Genomic DNA, 16,373 nt, shown 5'->3' with positions numbered 1-16,373 from the left:
CGTGTGTGTGAGCGCGTGCAAGCGATAGATATATGAGGCAGGGGCGGATTCACCTTGATATAATGTGGGGCAAATGCCCCTCCTCGAATATTTTTAACATATGCTATTTTGTTAATTTTGTGTTTTTTTTAAAAATTTCTTTTTATTTGCCATTTCTCAAATTTTCAAATTTTCCTTACATATAGTTTTCCCCCTGTCCATTTATATTCCTGGATCCGCCCCTGATATGAGGGGAAAGCATACAATTAAAAACTATTTAGAATTTATCTACTTTAGATATAGAATTCAAATTAATATCATTAGATTTGGATTTGAATACTCCAATTCTAATTCTAATTCTAATTCTAATTCCACTTCCACGTTCCAAATTCCATGTTCCCTAACGGGGTCTTACTTTTTTCGTTTTTATTCAATATAAGAATAGTTGGATTAAGTTGAAGCCAACGAACTATTTCAAAATAAAATGACCCATCAAAATGAGCTATTCAAAAAAGTGGAATGTCCAAATTATAAAACAAAAACAAAAACATTTAAATGAGACAGATAGTACATTTTAAAATTTAACCGTAAATGATTGTAAACTAACCATATCGAAAGTGATAAAATAATAAAAACAAAATGGAGACCCTACATTAATTTGAAATTAAAGTACATTAGTGTTTTCTTTTCCGAAGGAACTGGCTTGTGATTGAAATCAAATGAAACTGAATCGCACATGTGACACTCAATAGATGCGTATCATAATACTCTATCCATCCCACTCACTAAATATCAAACATTTAGTTTGTGACACGAAAATCAAATGAAACTGAATCGCACATGTGCACTCACTAGATGCGTAACATATCCCACTCACTAAATATCATACATACACGAAATTTTATATAATGTCGTTTTGTAAATTATTGAAGAGAGAATAAAGTAAGAGAGAAAAAAAAATATAGATGATGTTGTTTCTATTTTAAGAAACGTTTCATTATTAATGAGACAACCCAAAAAGAAAAACGTTTCATTTTTAATGGAACAAAGGGAGTAGTTAATACTATTACGATATTGTCGTTATTGCATACTATAGGGTTTGCACTTAATATATGGTTTAAAATATTCTTATATATATATATATATATATATATATATATATATATATATATATATATATAGGGGCGTTAAAATAACAACACTCTTAAAATGACACTGTGACACCACGCTAGACTCGCAATATTATATATGCTAAACGCAATAGTATAAACGCTAGACTCAGCAATCTATAGATTGCAGTCTAGCGTATTGGATATTGCAATCGGGAAAAATTGCAGTCTAGTGTATTGGATATTGCAGTCCGTGAAAATTTACCCTTGAGCAATTTTTATAATTGCCACATGGCAGCTTATTATTCGTCCACATGTACAAATGATTGGCTAGGAATGGTGGTATGGTGTTACTTTAAGAGGTGTTGTCATTTTAACACAATCCTATATATATATATACATATAGGAGAGCACTAGGGTGCCCCCTTATTTAGAGTCACAACGTACATCCAATCTGGTGCTGCCATATGGCACAAAACATGCAATATTTTAAACACAAAAATGCAATCTAGTTGTATATGCATTTTCGCAGATTGCATTTTAGTTGTATGTAAATTGCATTTTATAGTGTTGAGTTTTGCATTTTCACATAAATTGCATTTTTTATTGTTAAGTTTTGCATTTTCACATATAAAAATGCAATTCGTCTATATATAAAATGCAAATTAAACAGTCAATATCAAAAATGCAAAACTCAATGATAAAAAATGCAATCTGCATATAACAAAAATGCAATCCGCCGAAATTCATTTATAGCTTCTACAAATGTGTATTGCATTTTTCTGTATACAATATTGCATTTTTCGTGCCACATGGCAGCACGTGGTTGGATGTACGTTGTAACTTTAAAATTAGTTGTTATACTAGTACATCCCTATATATATATATATATATATAGGGGTGCGATCATATCATAACTCATATTTATGTGATAACCTAAGGGTAATATCGTCATTATGTTATCATATGATAATTTTCGTGGATGTTTTTTTATATCAACATTGTGTATTACAAATATCAACAATATGACATTAGAATATCAACACAAGGACAAGAAAATATCTAACACATTTTTATTGAGATTGGACATGCATAATATTGAGATTTTGCCTACAATATATTGAGATCTCGTTGGAATCCTTATTAAATTATCTTTAATTTGATATATTTTTTGCGAAAAAATAATTTAAATTGAGAGAGTTACGTAAATTTAAAGATTTGAGATGATTTTGAGGAGAGAGAAAGTAGTTAGTTATAATTACTACATATAGGATTTGACATTAATACCCTTTTAATTTAATTAATAATTATTTAAATTTAAAATATATTACACTTGACATTATATCAACCACAAGATCTTCTAATCTAATGGTTAAAAATTGGTCTCAATTTTGGATTGCTAATTAGTTAGCAATTGATCACCTCCCTATATATATATATATCCCATCCATTATTAAGATCTAAAGGCTGAAATTAGTTCCTGATATAATCATTTTTATTCATTAAAAAACTATAGAAGGGCGTTTAGGGGATATGCATTGACGTCGGTTATGATAAGTCCATGATTCTCTCCCTCACAATATCTTGCAGCGGTTTTTTTCATTCATAGTACAGAATTGTCTCTTCTCTTTCATCGTTCTCCATTCTCCATTCTCTTTCATCATTCTTCATTCTCGAAAATTCTGGTCTTAACAAATAGTGCGATCGTGTGAAACTTGTAGAATTATTTTTTGGAGAGTTCCGGGAAGATTATCTTTACTACAATGGAAGAAGGTGGTTCTTCAACAATGGACGAAGCTTATGATTCAACTATGGAAGAAGGTAAATTTGTCGAAAAGTATTTGATTATTGTATCAACGTTTCATTAATTTCCATATCACACATATTAATGCAACCCTTTTTGATTTTCTGTATCTGTTAATTGGTACTAGTTCCATAATTGACGTTAACAATGGAAGAAGGTTTATGTAACTTGAAACTATCCAGTAGGCTTTACCGGTAATTGGTGGATGTGGTTTAGGGTTTAGTGTTTATTTTGTTTTCTCGGCTGCTGTGTTATGATGTACGAATAGTAGTCTTTTCTGGATTGGAGCAGCCCCGTATCGTGCCATATTTATTTATGTATATACGTGTTCGTTATACTGTTTCAAATCAAGGGATATCGCTTACGCTACGGTTTTATTCGACGGCTTTGAGACTTGACATTGACGTGCTTCGTGCATGACTGTAGGTGGTTTGGAAGAACTTGTTAATTCTCTTTCAAGCTGGAACTCCTCCAACGTCGGCCTTTGAAAAGAGGCGCATGATTGAAGAGTTTTATGCGGAATGCCAAGTGCCTGAAGTAGTAGAGGTCCATCCTCTGGATGTTGGGTGGAAGACCATGGGTCATGCTAGCAGCTCAAGCGAGCCAACTGATTTCAAAGAGAGAAAAGGCTCATAAAGGAGGCTAGTAGGCCTCTTAGAACGTTGTAAGGCGTGCGATGAGTTGGGACATCACGACTCTAGAAACTGTTCCAATGCTTAAAGAGATGACGAAGGAGAAAGAGTTTAGTAAAGGCAAGAGGAAAGCTTGATGTGTTTTGTACCTAAAAAATTAGTTTTATTATTTGTTTCGTTGTCTTAGTTTTATTATTTCTAGCGCTGTGAACAATTTTATGCATAATAAATTTGCATTTTTTGGGAGTTAATGTGCATTATCGAATAATAGCCTTGCATTAATAATGATTTTCTGTGCATTACTCCCTTTTTTATACCATTATTCCATCACTTTGTTAACGTGCATTATCGAACAATAGCCTTGCATTAATAATGATTTTCTGTGCATTACTCCCTTTATTTATATCATTATTCCATTACTTTGTTAACGTGCATTATCGAACAATAGTCTTGCATTAAGAATGATTTTCTGTGCAGTACTCCCTTTATTTAAGTACAGAAAGTTAAGTGCTTGTAGACAATAATGTACAACTTCGTTACTAATAATGTACATTAACAGACTAAAAATGTATAATTATTATGCATAAATTGTTGACAGTGGTAGGATTAATAACACATTCGAAACGAAATGATAACTAAGATTAAACCGAAAACTAGAACTAATAATGTTTTTAGGTACAAGATACATCAAGATTTCCTCTTGCCCTTATGAAGCTCTTTCTCATTCGCCATCTCTTTAACCATTGGACAGTTTCTAGAGTCATGATGTCTCATCTCATCGCAAGCCTTCCACCGTCTAAGAGGCCTAGTAGCCTCCTTTATAGCCTTTTCTCTATTAGAAATCAGACGGGAGGCAATAGGACCTTTGTGCTCAACCAACCTCTCCCTGAACTTTTGCGCAATCGCAAGTGGAAGAACATCATCCACCGCTTCGTCAATATCTAACCAAGGCTGCTTCGCCGCTGCCCGAAAATCAATAATGTATCGCATTAATGCACAATACTAACTGTATAATGTACAAAAGTAAGCAAATAATGCACCAATGAATATTACATTCTATCAACCATTGACCTTTTATAAAACCGAAGCATTTAAAGTAAAACAAAAAACATAATGTACACCACTCCATACAATAATTTACACCACTCCCTACAATAATGTACAAATGGCAACAAATAATGCAAATATGAATACAAATTTCACTCAATTTTAAGGCATTTTATCAAACCGACTGATGTAGATTCAAACAAAAAAGTAATGCACACCACTACCTACAATAATGTACACATTGCATCAAATAATGCATGAATGAATATAAAGGCAAATGCAAGACAAACCAAAAATCAACCCAGATACGATTTCATCTACCAAATCGCCCAATACACAATTGGAAACCAGTCATTCACTACAAACTTCAATAATGGACAGAACCCTATAAAAAATGAACACGATTTTACGATTTACAGTGGGTATTACGAAAAAATAGGCGATTAACAGTGGGTATTACGAAAAAATGAACCCTATCAATAATCGACGATTAGGTTGTGTGTCGGCGGTGAAAATAGGCGATTAACAGTGGGTATTACGAAAAATTGAATCATTAAATGTGTCGACCAAATGTGTGAAAAAATCGTCACTGTTTTAATGACGAAAATTGACGATTAGAAGTGTCTCTTACCAAAAATCGGAACTTTTGAAACCCGCCTTGTTGTCGACTGTAAATCTATCATCGCGCGGCGAAGGAATCACATTAGAACTATGAATCGTCGATCGGCGGTGCTTTCACGGTGAAAAATCGGCGGGAGTGGTGGTGTCTCTTCAATTTGAGTAGCGGCTAGGGTTTTTCCTAGTTTGAAATGGGGGAGACGATTTGAGAATCGTGGGCTGATGGGAAGAGACGTTTGGAGTGAGAGAGAGAGTGAGCATATGGAAGGATTGCTTAAATCTCGCTCCTGCCGTTTTAATTCATGGTTGTTTTACAATTTTACCCATATAAATGCACAGAATGAACCTAATAATGCAACACGGGATGATTTTGTGAGGCTTCATCTAGTCCATCCATCATACTAATCTAATGGATGTGATTAAGAAGGAAATAGTATCTAAAGGGGTAAAAGGAGTTTAATGCTACAAATATATATATATATATATATATATATATATATATATATATATATATATAGTACCTATTATCCACAAATCCACTCTTAAAGACCGAACCACCGAACCCTACCAAATTAGGGCTTTTAGATCAAGTTTTTTATGGATAAGATACAGAAATTTATAAATTATTTTCGCCTTCATCACGAGCCTATTTTAATTCATCTGAAGGTAAATAAGTCATACTAACATGTTACGAAGATTTAACTTCGTTCTAGAATATATTACTTCATTCTAGTAGGTTTTTACTTCATTCTAGTAGGTTTTTACTTCATTCCAGTACGTAAATGTGGTTTCGCCGTCGCGTGCCGTTCTTTCTCTCTACAATATCTATCACCAACGCCATGACGCTAATATGGTTTAATAAACACATGGAATAATGTAATAAATTATTGGAATGAAGTATGTGTAGAAGCATTTGAAGTACAGAATGAAGTAATAAACCTATATAATGAAGTAAAATGGGCTTGTAATGAAGCCGAAAAAATTTTCACAGCAGCACATCTCATCAAAAAAACTAGATCTAATGGCCCAGATTTGGTCTCTAGTTCGGTCTTTAAAATTGGTTCGACATTGATCACAACTCTATATATATATATATATAGGGATGTATTCAGGTCAGAACGCTAAGTATAAGTAAAACTCAAAACACTTGCAGTCCATTGGATCTTATGATCTAACGGTTAGATTAATGCCACGTGTCATCTAATGATGTAGAATTTTAGACTAATAATGTAGCATTTTAGTTTAATAATGTACAGTTTTAGTCTTACAATGTACATTTCTAGTCTAATAATGTACCTTGGCTAATAATGTAGATTTTTAGTATGATAATGTAACTAATCACAACCATCCAATCTAATGATCCAAGGGCTGTGATTAGTGCTGTGTTTTACACTAAGATGCTGTAAGGACCCTAACACACCCCTATATATATATATATATATATATATATATATATATATATATATATATAGGGTTGAAAAAAATATGATCGGTTGAAAACTATCTTAAATTGATAACCCGACAATTGTATCTACAATCTATGTTATGGACATGTCAACGAGAAGACACATATCGTATGTCATTTGTCAACTAAGAGCATCCACAGTGGGGTGGATGATAGGTTAACCATCGTCCGCACCCGATCGATCGTCCGCGGACGATGCTCATCGTCTGTGGCGTCGCTGATGATGCGACGCGTTTTTTATTTTTAATTTTATTTTATTTAATTTTCAAAACCTATATATATTCTCACTCTTTTCACTCATTTTTCACTTCTTTCGCTCTCAAATTCACACTACATATTCTACACTTCAAACAAAATGAATCCCGGAGATTACTTAAGTCTGAATAGTCCGATGTTCGGTGGTGCACGATGGTCGGGTATAGAACCCGATGAATATCGGCCATTCGACACCAACGCCTAGTACGATCCCGAGTTCAGCACGGACTTGTATGGGCTGTCAGACATGGAGCCTTCTCCGAACTGCACAACCGTCGCCGCTGCTCCTCACGGCCGATCCGCCGCCGCCGCCGCGTCGGGCTCCGCCACGAAGAAGAGGCGGCCTAAGGCACGAGCCCAGAAGCACCCCGACTTTTTGACATCATTTAAGCTCTTCTAAAAGGGACGCCGAATGGCTAGACAAAATTTTTTTTACACATAATCGTTAAGACGATCAAAGGAGCATTGGACATTTAACATCGATCAAGAGAATTTTCGAATTTCGTCTAGTACAAAGGAATTCAAATCCAAATAAGCAATCAAGTCCATAATGATAAAGTACAAGTGTTGGCCCATGTTGAATCCAGCCATTGGGCCCAGTACAGCTAGCTAGAATTTTTCAAACAACACCTGCAATGAGTATACAAAGTCATTTAATACCAAGACCCGCAGCCATTCCATTAACATTTATGACACAGCCATGCTTTTCAAAAATAAGCTAAGACCTTACCAAAATAGGACAAGTCAGCCACCTCTTTCCAGCACCTGCATCCCCCAACTTCCCCTGCCACAATGAAACAAAGATAATTATTAGACATGTACCTAGAATTCCTAATAACACAAAGTTCTCTTAAATTAAAGTTGTTGAAGAATCAACAAAGAGAGATCTTGCTGCAAGGAGAAGACAAGAGATAATAGAAACCCAATTAAGTCCTCACAAGATACCAAATCAGCTCCAATAAAGCCATGAGTACACTCTACAAAAGTTGTCACAACAGCTAGTAAGAAGCCAAGAAAGGGCAGACTTCCTTAACCACAATAGAAACAGTCAACAAAGACCAAGGGGACAGGATCCCTCTTTGGCAGAGATTAAGGCAGACCCAATCCCAACAAACTGCAATCCCTCTGCCAAAATCCCAACAACCAAGCAGATTTTTTGCCTATATATATATATGCGTATACATAGCCATCCAATTCCATCCTCTCTCCACAAATACACTTCGCAATCAGTAGCCAAAGAATAGAGGGTAGGGAGAGAGTTTAACAGTGAGTAAGTTGGAGGAGAGTTTGAAGTCAGCAAGGAGAACTCCCCAATCTCACCACAGTTCCTTATCTTTCCAAGAGGTAAACACCACCATACCCTTTGCATCATATAGAACAGTCACAAGAGTAAATTCCAGAACTTAGAATCATAGAAGCATGATCACTTAGGAAGTCATACAAATAAGGTCAATAGCCAAAGATATGATCTTTATGAGCCAATGCATAGCCAAAACATAGTAGTCAATAGGGAATAGCGTAGCATATATATGTAAAGACTCATACCAGTGAGCTAATTTTTCTCTCCAAGATCACAACCTTAAAACTAGGGCTGGGGAAAAATACCGAACAAATGATATATCGCTCGTATCGTATTGAAAAATATCGAAAAATTATCGAATTTTCGATATATCGTAATTTTCGATACAATACGATATCGTATCGTAAGTTTTCGATACGATAACGGTATGAATTTCCTTATATCGCGATATATCGTTTTATATCGAAAATACGATATATATCGAATATTTAACGATATATTGCGATATCTCGATATTTAATGATATATTGAATTTCGGTACGATATATCGAAATATCGATACGATAACGATATAAAATTTTTTTATATCGAAAGTTCGATATATCGAAACTTTCGATACGATAACGTTATGAAATTCTTTCATATCGATATTTTCGATACGATACACGATACAACGTTTTCGATACGATATATCGTATCGACCCAATCCTACTTAAAACACTATAATCAAAAGTCTCCAACATAGCTACTGTCCAAGAACTCAAAGCTTAATAGACCGAGCTTTAAAAGGATAAGAAAGAGATAGAGGACTTAGCTTAGTGCGTAAGGCTGTCCGCGGAAGCCGAGTGACGACAGAGCCCCAAAAATCACCGCGGGGCAGCGACGGAGGGCCACACTGCGAGGCAGCGCACGGCAGCGTTGAGGAGTGACGGACAGCAGCGGCACTGTCCAGCCTCACGACGCAAGCAGCATCGGTGAGATTTCTGCCGACGCAAAGCGAAAGGAGACCCGACGTTGGCCCGAAAGGGAGTCGGAGTTGGATAGTACGAAAGAGGGGAAGCAGTGGCAGGTTGCTGCTGTCAAAGGGTCGGCCGACGACGCACGGCGGAGAGTCGAAAACGCCGAGAGCTCCTCCGTAACTTGTCGAGAGTAATTGAGGGAGAATCACGCCGACCGTGAATTAGCCGGCGAGGCGGCGGCGAGTCGCAGAGCAGTCGACGGCGGGCGGTGTTGAGCACAGAAAAATGAAGATCCTTCGATATATTAGTACTTGGATGCGTCGTGTCTCCATACACGATGTCATCTGCTCTTGACTCTTCCGCTGCAATGTAAAAGTCGAGTTCACATTCTCTTTACCATGTACTCTAATTTATATAAATTCCAAGTTATTTCAGTTCATGTTCAGTTGTGCCACAGTTTTCCCCCTTTCTTCCCCGCTTCTTTCATCCTCCTCTAGTCGCGATCAGCCGGGTTTTCTATCCTTAGAAAGTGCGGTCGTGACAGAGTGGTATCAGAGCAATTTTCTTCCTGCTCTGGACCCAAGATTCTTATTCAGTCTTAGTCTAGATTTGTATCCCTAGACTAAAAGGTTAAACGTCGAAGGATCAACACCCCGACTCATCACGCTCAACTAGGAAATGATGTAACCTTACATTTTTCAGAAAGAGACCAAATTAAAAAAAAAAAAAAAAAAAAAAAAAAAAAAAAAAAAAAAAAAAAAAAAAAAAAAAAAAAAAAAAAAAGTTTTTGCCTAAAGGAATTAAATTCCCTTTGTGGAGCAGTTTTACAATTTTTCAGTTTTAAAGGAAAAGTGTTGTGCAATCCCTTTGTGGGACAGTTTTCAGTTTTAAGGAAATGTGCTTTTTCTTTTTTTCCTCTGTGGGACAGTTTCAATTTAAAAATAAGAAAAAGTATGTTGTGTTTTGCAAAATAGTGCTTTTTGAAGTAAGAACATAGTTTGATTCTCAAATTGAAAGTTTGAAAGTTTTTCTATAGTGATGTTTAATTTCAGTCAGAGAGTTGGAAAAGTACAAGATATCTTTTATGAGTCAAGTTTTCAAACAGTGAGACCTATAGAGTAGAGAACCTAGACATTTCTCGCAGAACATAGAGTGCTTTAAGATGCATGCCTTTCTCCTAGAACATGGTTCGACCTCGAACTTAAATGGAATAATTTCCAAGATCACTACTGCTTTCCAGAGCGATAAAAAAATGAGAAAGGACTAAAGGGAAGATTAGAAAAAAAAACAGATTAGAGCTATGAAGAGAAACTTGGTAGTAAATTTTTGGCCGATGGGCGCAATAGTTAGGGAATCGGTCGATTGTCCACAGTAAAGGTGTTAGGGAAACACCACAGACAAGAAGGGGCTACATGAGAATTGGAATGAGATTTAGGAGAAATATAAAACGATTTAAAGTATATCGAAATATCGATACGATAACGATATGAAATTTTTTTATATCGAAAGTTCGATATATCAAAACTTTCGATACGATAACGTTATGAAATTCTTTCATATCGATATTTTCGATACGATACACGATACAACGTTTTCGATACGATATATCGTATCAACCCACTCCTACTTAAAACACTATAATCAAAAGTCTCCAACATAGCTACTGTCCAAGAACTCAAAGCTTAATAGACCGAGCTTTAAAAGGATAAGAAAGAGATAGAGGACTTAGCTTAGACTGTAAGGCTGTCCGGCGGAAGCCGAGTGACGACGGAGCCCCGAAAATCACCGCGGGGCAGCGACGAACCGGTAGCGACGGAGGGCCACACTGCGAGGCAACGCACGGCGGCGTTGAGGAGTGACGGACAGCAGCGGCACTGTCCAGCCTCACGACACAAGCAGCATCGGTGAGATTTCTGCCGATGCGAAGCGAAAGGAGACCCGACGCTGGCCCGAAAGGGAGTCGGAGTTGGATAGTACGAAAGAGGGGAAGCAGTGGCAGGTTGCTGCTGTCAAAGGGTCGGCCGATGACGCACGGCGGAGAGTCGAAAACGCCGAGAGCTCCTCCGTAACTTGTCGAGAGTAATTGAGGGAGAATCACGCCGACCGTGAATTAGCCGGCGAGGCGGCGGCGAGTCGTAGAGCAGTCGACGGCGGGCGGTGTTGAGCACAGAAAAATGAAGATCCTTCGATAGATTAGTACTTGGATGCGTCGTGTCTCCATACACGATGTCATCTGCTCTTGATTCTTCCGCTGCAATGTAAAAGTCGAGTTCACATTCTCTTTACCATGCACTTTGATTTATATATATTCCAAGTTATTTCAGTTCATGTTCAGTTGTGCCACAGTTTTCCCCCTTTCTTCCCCGCTTCTTTCATCTTCCCCTAGTAGCGATCAACCGGGTTTTCTATCCTTAGAAAGTGCGGTCGTGACAATGCCGCAATCCCGGCCCTGAGCTCGACCCCGACCGAGACTTCGGCTGCGTCCCATGCCTATACCGATTTGGTGGCCTCCCCCGACTACAGGACGTTGTTGGACGCGCACAACGTCCTGATGCAGGCGACCAACCCGGCTCAAATCGAAGGCATCCAGCGGATGATCGATGGCCTCAGCCGCAGATTGGGACTACTCTAGACCGGATTTAGTGCACTTTTGTTTTAATTTCTTAGGTTGTAACTTTTTTTTTATTTCTTATTTTGTATCTTTTTTTTAATTAAGTAAATGTAGGATATCTTACTTGTGTTGTTTTTATTTATTTATTTTGCTTGATATATTTGCATGAATTGTATAAAAATATAAAATAGAAGTAAAATGTTTAGGGCGTGGCTTAGGGCGGGCTATAGTCCGCCCCATTGCAGGTGGAAGTGGCGGAGGATAAAATGCTGACGTGGCGCTGCATAGGGCGTCGCTTAGGGCGGGCTATAGTCCGTCCCACTGTGGATGCCCTAAATGTAACTACATTTAATCGACTTACAATTGTCTTTGTGTTGATATCCATAAAATAGATTGTTAACATAATTATCAGCTATGAATATAAGATAGTTGTCAACGTAGCAAGACCATACAGGTATATATTACAGTTGGGTAGTGATAAAATACAAAATATATAACTTATATATTGTACAAACTCAAAATTTCTCAACACAGCTTCAACACAGTTTCAATACAATATCAACACAGTGTAAAATTTCAAGATTTTAATGTCAACACAGTATCAACACAACATCAATCATTCACTACCGTTAAAATGTTGTTGACATTTTTCTATTGATGTTTTTTTGTGATCTGTTGATATTTTTCAATAGTCCAGATCATAGTTTTGAGTTTATATAATATTTATAGTTTTCATTTGATCAGATCTATGTCTTCTTTATAAATTCCTCATTAATTCTTGTCTTGGTAGTCTAAAAATAGTTTCTCCATATTTGACTATGTTACGAAAATACGTTTGCCTATTAGTGAAATATTCATATACATTTGGACCAAACCGGTATTAATTATTAACAATGCTTTAATATTATATTATCTTTCAAATAATAAAGTCCTATCAGAATTGTTATATAGGAGTATGACGGCCCATGTGTTTTGACCCAAAACAATACTTAAATTCCACTGACCCATCTAGGAGTATTAGATTTACTTCAAAGTTCTTGCATCTTGTGTTTGTTGTAATGGATCTATTACCTCTTCAAATTACTAGCAAAGAAATTCCCAATCATGTAGATATGATCCTTACAAAAATTCATACTCCCTGTATCTCAAGTTACTCAAGTTACTTGGAGCCTATTCCATTTTGAATCATATCATATTCTATTTTGATTTAAAATTATTTAAATCATTTCTTTTTTTAACTAAAAATAAAAAATCTAATTATATTTTATTTATTTTGGATAAATAATTTTACTTTTATTTTATTATCTCTATTTTATTTTTTACTTTATTCTCTATTTTATTATCTATATTTTATTTTTTACTTTATTCTCTCATCTACCTAATATGAATTTATTAAACACAATTTTCTTAAATCTCATATAAAAAAAAACTTTATTCTCTCATCTACTTAATTTAAATATATTAGTTTATGTCTTCTTTATAAATTCCTCATTAATTCTTGTCTTGGTAGTCTAAAAATAGTTTCTCCATATTTGACTACGTTACGAAAATACGTTTGCCTATTAGTGAAATATTCATATACATTTGGACCAAACCGGTATTAATTATTAACAATGCTTTAATATTATATTATCTTTCAAATAATAAAGTCCTATCAGAATTGTTATATAGGAGTATGACGGCCCCATGTGTTTTGACCCAAAACAATACCTAAATTCCACTGACCCATCTAGGAGTATTAGACCCATCTAGGAGTATTAGATTTACTTCAACGTTCTTGCATCTTGTGTTTGTTGTAATGGATCTATTACCTCTTCAATTTACTAGCAAAGAAATTCCCAATCATGTAGATATGATCCTTACAAAAATTCATAGTCCCTGTATCTCAAGTTACTCAAGTTACTTGGAGCCTATTCCATTTTGAATCATATCATATTCTATTTTGATTTAAAATTATTTAAATTATTTCTTTTTTTAACTAAAAATAAAAAATCTAATTATATTTTATTTATTTTGGATAAATATTTTTACTTTTATTTTATTATCTCTATTTTATTTTTTACTTTATTCTCTCGTCTATCTAATATTGTTTTTTACTTTATTCTCTCATCTGCCTAATGTGAATTTATTAAACACAATTTTCTTAAATTTTATATAAAAAAAACTTTATCTCTTTTTCTTAAATTTTATATAAAAAAACTTTATTCTCTCATCTACTTAAGTATATTAAACATAATTTTCTTAAATCACTTATTAAAAAAAAACAGATATATTAAACATAATTTTCTTAAATCATGTATTAAAAAAAAACCTAGAAGCGAAAATAATATAAAAATTGTCTCATACTATTAAATTAAAAACTCCAACCCCATAGAACAAACACAGTATGATATTATTTCATTTCACTTCATTGCACATATGTTACATTCGACTCGATACATATTCAAACATGATTACAAAATAAAACACAACACACTTCTTATTCAAATTCCAACCACATTTCTCAACCTGAGATATCAATGGACTTGACCTCAGGCTTCTTGACTTCCTCCTTGGGCACCGTCACCGTCAGCACCCCGTTCTCCATACTCGCCTTCACCTGATCAACCTTCGCATTCTCCGGGAGGCGGAAGCGCCTGAGGAACTTTCCAGAGCTCCTCTCCACGCGATGCCACGTGTCGTTCTTCTCCTCCTTGTCGCGGCTGCGCTCGCCGCTAATCTGGAGGACGTTCCCTTCCTCCACCTCCACCTTCACCTCCTCCTTCTTGAGGCCGGGCACGTCGGCCTTGAACACGTGGGCCTCCGGCGTCTCCTTCCAGTCCACCCGAGTCGCCGCGAACTGCGACGTCTCGTGGCCGGAGGAGGCCACGGGCCAGTCGCGGAAGGGGTCTAGGAGATCGAGGGAGAAAGGGTCGGAGCTGCGGCGGCCGAAGAAGCTGGGGATGAGCGACATTGTGATTGATGATTTGTGATTTTGAGAGTGAATTTTACTATGAAATGATGATCAAAGTGATTCTGATTTCTGATGTTGTTGATCGGTGAGGAGGAGGTGCAAGCTATTTATATGGTCATGAAATGGTGAATTTATGAATTTTAAATTGTTTTGCTAGAAGGATATGGTGTTAGGGAGAATGTTATGGAGGATTCGAGATTTAAAAAGTTGTTTCTAGAGATATGTCGTGTATGTAGGCCGTGTTGATAGCCAATCAGGTGTTAACACGTGTTTATTTGCTATACTTTTTTGTTAACACGTTTTTATATATTTAAACTTTTATGTTCTCATATTTCATGAAATAGTTATACAGAAACCATTTGTAATTTACAAGAACTCATGAATATTTAAAAATTTGTGGACTTTAAATTAAGTATATGAAAAAAATGCACTTTACAGTTTACATCTTTTAGATTTCTGAATTTAAAATAATATTGCTAAAATTACTGAAAAATGTAAAAAAAAATATGAATCTAGTCAGTTCATTATCGTTCTCGCCATGGTTAATTAAATTATACTATCTTGACAGAATCACCAAATTCAAGAAACCATTTCAGAAAACATGGTTATGGTTTTCTGAGCTTCAAAAATGAATTAAATACTTTTGGAAAAGCAAAAGAAGTTTATTAAGAATGCCCTCAAAAAATATGACTGCTTGAATGCTACAAACACATCCAAATTCTAGACTGAATTGTTGGGCGTTTCCAATATTAGGAATGCCCTCAAAAAATATGAGTATGTTGCTTGAATGCAACGAACACACGGTATTCTTTAGTAAAAGGCGAAAGAATAGTTCGCTTTGTGCTCGAGGCGCAACTGCTTGAACCAAGTCACACACAACCAGGAGAATTTGAGTAAGGAGTTTCCTACCTCATTTTTTCCTTTTATTCGATGTGGGACATATATATAGTATACTACTACTATTCAAGTTGGTTGTGTCTCATTTTTCTTTCATAGTTGTTTGGGGAGTAGTTTTTAAGCTTCTTCCAAAAATAGTTTTAGTTAACTCTTTGACAGAGTTCTTTTATACTACCTCAATTTTCTTAGTTCAAGAAAATGGAGGTCGTTTTAGCCTTCTTAATCCACCCATTCACCATGACTAAGAAAAAAGCTTGAGTAGGAACAAGAAAGTTCTACTTCTTTTAATTACCGCTCGGACACACTCTATACTCACGCTGTCACGGACATTCGATGACTGAAACAATCGACTTATTAATTAGAAAGCAAACGTTTTTACCAATTGAGTAGTTCACCGTCAAGGGAAGATGCAAAATAAAATAAGTTAATGTAATGTATTCAGGTGTACTATATTATGAACTGAACATCTCCAAAATATACATGATGACTAGGGGTAAAATCTAGACTGAATTGCTGGGAGTTTCCAATTATTGGAATCACCCTTCAAAAATTATAGTATGCTGCTTGAATGCAACGAGCACAAGAATAGTTCGCTTTGTGCTCAGTGCACAGCTGCTTGACTCAAATGCTGCAAACAATGGATGATTTATACAAGTTGTTTCCTAGGTTGTTTGGTTGTTATTCAATGTGGGATGTATATCATGACAAAGCTACATCTCCTCTTAACTCTTTCGTACAAGCTAA

General features: G+C 35.8%; 1 protein-coding gene and 1 non-coding gene across 2 annotated transcripts; both read right to left on the bottom strand.

Moving 5' to 3' along the window:
• Window positions 1-14,150: 14,150 nt before the first annotated feature.
• On the bottom strand, window positions 14,151-14,826 carry LOC125200663 (17.3 kDa class I heat shock protein-like). The gene has a single exon (XM_048098375.1). It carries the CDS (start codon window positions 14,730-14,732, stop codon window positions 14,283-14,285), a length of 450 nt encoding a protein of 149 aa, XP_047954332.1. The 5' UTR covers window positions 14,733-14,826; the 3' UTR covers window positions 14,151-14,282.
• A 645-nt stretch (window positions 14,827-15,471) lies between these two features.
• On the bottom strand, window positions 15,472-15,590 carry LOC125202924. Its single transcript, XR_007173254.1, has one exon. It is a non-coding gene; the product is annotated as a U5 spliceosomal RNA (small nuclear RNA).
• Between the last annotated feature and the right edge of the window lie 783 nt (window positions 15,591-16,373).

Source organism: Salvia hispanica, chromosome 1 (genome assembly GCF_023119035.1).
Source record: "Salvia hispanica cultivar TCC Black 2014 chromosome 1, UniMelb_Shisp_WGS_1.0, whole genome shotgun sequence".
Classification (NCBI taxonomy): Eukaryota; Viridiplantae; Streptophyta; class Magnoliopsida; order Lamiales; family Lamiaceae; genus Salvia; species Salvia hispanica.
Note: the sequence above shows the minus strand (reverse complement) of the source record. Positions and strands in the feature narration are given on the sequence as shown.